This window comes from Cibotium barometz, chromosome 30, assembly GCF_041138505.1.
Source record: "Cibotium barometz isolate CiBa-2024 chromosome 30, ASM4113850v1, whole genome shotgun sequence".
Taxonomy (NCBI): Eukaryota; Viridiplantae; Streptophyta; class Polypodiopsida; order Cyatheales; family Cibotiaceae; genus Cibotium; species Cibotium barometz.
In genome coordinates this window covers 9,092,588-9,098,185 of record NC_141075.1, presented here as the reverse complement: position 1 = coordinate 9,098,185, position 5,598 = coordinate 9,092,588, and the positions used below count along the sequence as shown (strand labels likewise).

General features: G+C 39.3%; 1 protein-coding gene across 5 annotated transcripts; it reads left to right on the top strand.

The window, feature by feature from the left end:
• The first annotated feature begins 2,651 nt into the window (after nt 1-2,651).
• LOC147621125 (protein TAB2 homolog, chloroplastic-like) lies at nt 2,652-5,070 on the top strand. Of its 5 annotated transcripts, none has more exons than XM_086823860.1 (5): nt 2,674-2,771; nt 2,821-2,845; nt 3,318-3,528; nt 3,729-3,798; nt 3,893-5,069. In XM_086823860.1, the coding sequence occupies exons 1-4, from the start codon at nt 2,765-2,767 to the stop codon at nt 3,762-3,764; spliced, it is 279 nt and encodes a 92-aa protein (XP_086679986.1). In that variant the 5' UTR covers nt 2,674-2,764; the 3' UTR covers nt 3,765-3,798; nt 3,893-5,069. The 5 variants fall into 5 exon arrangements, 4 of the variants coding, with proteins under 4 accessions (XP_086679985.1, XP_086679986.1, XP_086679982.1 ...); XM_086823856.1 differs by having other exon boundaries at nt 2,685-2,771; nt 3,033-3,528; nt 3,893-5,068; XM_086823857.1 differs by having other exon boundaries at nt 2,685-2,771; nt 3,033-3,472; nt 3,893-5,067.
• Nucleotides 5,071-5,598: the final 528 nt, after the last annotated feature.

Sequence of the window (5,598 nt, the reverse complement as noted above, 5' to 3'; positions counted from 1 at the left end):
GAAGTATACCAGGGTCATGTAGATATGGTTAATTTAAGCGATGGGGTTAATAGAGTCTCTGGAGGCATTGCTGGACGCAGGGTGGTACTACCATCTACATATACTGGGGGGCCTAGATATATACATCAATTGTACCAAGATTCAATGGCTATGGTTAGAAAGATGGGTAAACCTGACCTATTTATCACCTTTACTTGCAATCCTAAGTGGAATGAAATAACCAATGCTTTATTACCGGGTTAGGTTGCCCAAGATGAACCGACTTGATTGCACGGGTCTTTTATGAGAAGCATAAGGGCATGATGCACTTATTAGTGAAAAAATCAATATTTGGAATGGTATTGGGATTTGTTTATGTTATTGAATTTAAAAAAAAGAGGCTTGCCACATGCACATATATTATTGATTTTGGAAAGTGGATGTAAACCGATCGAGATCCCTCACTATGATATGTTGGAGTGTGCTGAACGTCCTGACAAGATAATGTTTCCAGAGTTGCACAGCATAATTAGTCATTGCAATGTCCATGGACCATGTGGTGAATTGAATATGCACTCTCCTTGCATGGTTAATGGGAGTTGCAAACATCGGTATCCTTGGAATTTTTGCAAGACTACTAACGTTGATGACAATGGGTATCCAACTTACATGCGACGAGATGGTGGTAGTTTCATCCAAGTAAAGGATCATAGGGTGGATAGTCGATGGGTTGTTCCATATAACGCTTTTCTCTCTTTGAGGTACAAAGCCCATATTAACATAGAAGTATGCTCTACCATTACAGCTGTAAAATATTTGTATAAGTATGTATACAAAGGACATGATAGAGCTACTATAGAGTTGCAAGACAGAAATGGGGTTATTGACAAGGTTAGTCAATATCTGGATGCACGGTATGTTTCTACTTCAGAGGCATGCTGGCGCATATATCAATATGATTTGTACGATGAAAAGCCCGATATACAAAGGTTACATGTTCATCTCCCAATGCACAATAATGTGCTTTTCAATGACCAGGATGACTTGTGTGATGTGATTAGTTGTGACAGAAACCAAAGAACATCTCTCACCGAATGGTTCAAAGCCAATGAATTGTGTGCGGATACAAATAACTTACTATATGTTGATTTCCCTTGCAAGTGGGTGTGGAATTCGGCTCTTCTCTCATGGACTAAAAGGAAAAGGAAAAATATGATTGAACATAAAGAATTTAAATGTAAATGGCAGCTTGCAAATGTTAGAGACTACATTTATACATATCTTTGTGCAATGAAGTAAGCATTTAAATGGAGAATGTTTTTGAAGATGTGCAAGTGCAGTCTTTGTTTGCTTTTGGATTGCTTTTATATACAGTGCCATTATATTATTCATTGCTTGGCTCAAGCTATTGAGCGCGCACACACACACAGAGCCATATGTGTGTGTGTGTGTGTGTGTGTATAGAGAGAGAGAGAGAGAAAGAGAGAGTGTGTTATATTTGATATCAGGGGTATATTGCTTAGGATGGATGTGGCAAGGAGATCATTTTCGTTCGTTTATGGTGATGGACATGATATTGAAGGTAAATATTTTAGACGTTTGCTATAATTTAGGTATTATTGTTTTCCAAGATCTATTTAATATTGTAGACCCTCCATTTTGGGAAGGCCAAGCAACAGCTTCTCTAATTATCGAATTGTTAGAGAGCACTGGTGTTCCTTTTTATGTAGCTTTTGTGTTTTGTTTGATTAATTTATATTTTTATTGAAACATTCTTTTTGCAACAAGGAATATCTTTACTTTTAGAACCCAGATTATTGTTAGGTTTGTATGGTCGAGACAGTTTACGGACGAGAACTTTGGGCTCCTAGGAATTTACAATCTACGATGATGGAAGGTTATAGATCAACTTCATGTTCGTGTAATGTTTGTGGATTATGAAAAGCCTAATAAATTAGATTTTCAGTGCATATGCACTGGACAATACATAATTTTTCGATATGTTGTTTACAAGTCTGTTCAAACGCCGTTCGCCTCAAATATTGATTCACCAAATGAGTTTTGTAAGCTTTTATCCTTATCCAACTTTTTTAGACAAGAGTTATATTTTCAATGCTAATATTTTTTTATGGCATACATTTTGCTAGATAGAGGCGCGGGGTATAGGCTACCAAGGAGAGATAATCTAGTTGTCCGAAGATTGTTTTGAGGAGGCCCTGTTCAGGTGTATTAAGATAATCATCATTTTATGGGTTTGTAATGCTAGATGTATATTTATATACCAAGTTTGGTGCTTTAGAAGCTTCTATCTGGATATATATGGCAATCATGATGTGTTTATATATAAGGTTGGCAAGTTGAGGGCGATGTATACATATATGTATGAGTGTGACCAATATCTATTGATATTATGGGTGCGTGCGCATACACAGACACATATTTACATGTGTGTATGTGACATGCACACATGCATTCATATGCGCGCACACACTTACACATATCTTCCAGTTGTGGCATGTATGGTTTTAATGGATTTCACGTACATGTACATACATACGCACATCTTTATGCGTGTTTGTGTGTAACTAGCTTCTAAAAAGAAAGGAAGAGGGATTTTACACATATTTCTTTTGCCTGTACCTACATGGAAAATGCTTCCTTGAAAATGCAAAATGCTTCTTGCCCCTAGGAGATGGAGACGGTAGCGAAGCAACACTAGTCTCTAGAAGGCTTGGAGGGCGTTTTAGCCCTCAAATTTCAGCAGTGGGCGCTACAAACTTCAAATATGAAAATCTGAAGAACATTGGTCGAATCAATGTACGTTGCAGCCTTGCGAGAGAAGCGAACAAGGGACTAAAGAACTCAGGTGCTTTCCTGGTTTGTTTTTTTTGTTTTTTGTTTTTAAAAAAAAAAAGGACGACACAGGAGCTTGCTCTCTTGCATTTGAAGGCGAGGGCTGTTTTGCTCTTAGGGTCTTCTCCTGCTTGCTAGGTCTGCTTCTTAACACACAGCATATGTGGTGTTTTGGTGTGCGGCATGTGTACCAAGGTCAGTTTTGAGTCCTTCCTGCAGTACTTGTACAACTCTACCATTCAAGACGCAACGCAAATCATCATGGTGGTTAAGATGGGTCCACATGGCATCTTGCAACAGCAGACCCACCCGCTGGCCATGCTGCACTCTGGATGCTGTGGGGGGGGGCCTTTAAGGGAGAGCTTAGAGCAACCTTTTCAAATCCCTTCAAAAGAAGGAAAAGCACTGAGAGCACAGCCCTTGTCATCTGACCCTCATGAAGAGCTTTCTCTTGCCCCTGCTGGCACTGACGTTTTTTCCATCAGGGAATGGGAGCTCGACTTCTTCTTGCGTCCCATCCTGGATGCACGCAGCAAGAGAGTGTGGGAGCTGGTTGTCTGTGACAGAAAAAGGAAGTTGCAGTTTGCTAGATTCTACCCCACCAATGCCATCAACAGCATCACTCTCAAGGATTCCATTAGTTACATACTGAGTACCCTCTGCCTTCTTAAACCTTCAAAAATCCGTTTTTTTCAGGTAACTGTTCAGTACTTGAAGTCAGCAGTGGATCACTGTAAGAATCCAAGAGGGCAGATTACTGGATTGTTTTTCTTAATGCCTGTTGAGATTTGTGAAAAGTTATCATGAAAGATAATGGTGAGCAAAGGATCTATACCATTGTACACCCATGCCCACACATAACCACACATACTCATAGCATGATGTAATGGGTGCAGGTCTCAAATGCAGACTGTCATCTCGAAAGTTTGTAATGAACCTGATATTCAGCCTGTTCCCATTTGGAGGGTACGCCACTAGCATATTAGAAAATTATCATGCCTTTAGCATTACTTTGTTTTATTCCAGCTGGTATCTTATCAATCGAGTTTGGTTTCTGCAGTGTATTTCATTGATACAGTGGCTGGATCAATGATTTGTTTCTGTTTACCAGCAACATCCTGGTTTCCAGGGTTGTGCTGCACCGCCCTTGCAGCTGGAGCAATACTTTCCACTTGAACTTCCGGAGGCATTGCATGGTGAGCAATGGGCCTTTGTTCAGCTTCCTCTTCCAGGTTGCAAAGTCTACCATGCAGCCCCTATGATTTATTTTGGCTTCTTGTTAGATTGCATAGCTTCACTTGTATGATTCTCATTGTTTTCACCTTTTCTTAAATACTCTAAAGTAGTGAAGGCACTCTATGATGGCTCGGCCCTTCCATTAGTGATATTGTGGTTGAGAAAAGTTTAACCACATCAAGTGTTCTTAAGATGTAATGTGTTGTGAGAAGGATGTGCTATGGCTTGTGGGCAGGAGGAGGATGCTAATCTCGTAATTGCCAGTTGCTGACATTGAGGGTGTTGTGTGAGGATTGAGTTAGTGTGCTGTCGACACTCTCGTTTCTTCTGGCCCTCTTAGTGCAGTGTATGCTGTTGCTTACCAAAATCTCAGCTTAGGTTCCTCAACTAACTATTCGACTTCATGTGATGCATCAGCTTTGTCTTTTCTAATAACTAGCTCAACAGACCTCTTAGACTGTTCTAAGTACATGACTAGCACAAGTGTATGGTCATGAGTTTGTGGTTTTATGTCCTTGGAAATTACTCCCATAGCTTTGAAATGAATTGACCATGAGAAGGTTGGCTTGGTGTCCTACATGCATGAGGACATTACTGGATTAACAGAGGTTAAAGCTTCTGTGCTGGCATGCATGGGTTGCCTAAGCCATAGATAACACAGCTATGCAATCCATATCAGAAGAGGTACAGAAATGGGAATTATGTTTCTCATCCATTATGCAGGAAGAGGGCATAGTTTTATATATAAATCCATAGGTTGAATCAAATACAAAGAAAGAATGTGACTGTGTTAGAGGAGTACAAATGGCAGCCATTGAATGAATTGCGTGGGTAAATACCGGTATGTATTTGGAGAGTGGGAATGTGACCACGTTGTGCAAATAACCATAGTTGCATTCCGTACCCGTACTCGTGCGATGTGTACCTTCAGTATTTTCCGTACCACTCCATACGTACCGTACCTCGTATGGATAAGGTCTTCGTACCAAATATGAGGTTCAATGTAAAACACTTATTTGGCCCATTTTTTAATTATTTTGGTCAGTGGTCATTGCTCAGTAGTTAATAGATTAGTTTTCATTTCAATATTACCATTGTCTTTTACGCTATTTTTGTATGGATGCTAGATATTTCTTATTTTACATACATACATACATACATACATACATACATACATACATACATACATATATATATATATATATATATATATAGTAAAAAACATGAACGTACTTAAAGTACTTATCTTGATGCATACTTTACGTACTCATACCATACACGTACTATACCGCATCGTACCTAAAGTACTCAACCACTATGCAAATAACACCAGGTGTATTGTTTTGGAGGTAGGTGATTGAAGGGAGATGTAATGTACTGTCTTGCACTTTCGTGTGTTTACATAATAGATGGGTGACTTCAGCCCTCTAATCTTGTCTATATGCAACCTCACATTGTCTTTGATCTAGTCTAGGTCTATATCAATTGCATGTGGTTGGACATTGTATCCAAGATAGGATATCTTATTGT

Coding starts and splice junctions, on each gene's coding strand:
- LOC147621125 (XM_086823856.1), top strand. Junction 2,846..3,032: donor CAAGGGACTAAAGAACTCAG/GTGCTTTCCTGG, acceptor TACCAAGGTCAG/TTTTGAGTCCTTCCTGCAGT. Junction 3,529..3,728: donor CAAAAATCCGTTTTTTTCAG/GTAACTGTTCAG, acceptor TAATGGGTGCAG/GTCTCAAATGCAGACTGTCA.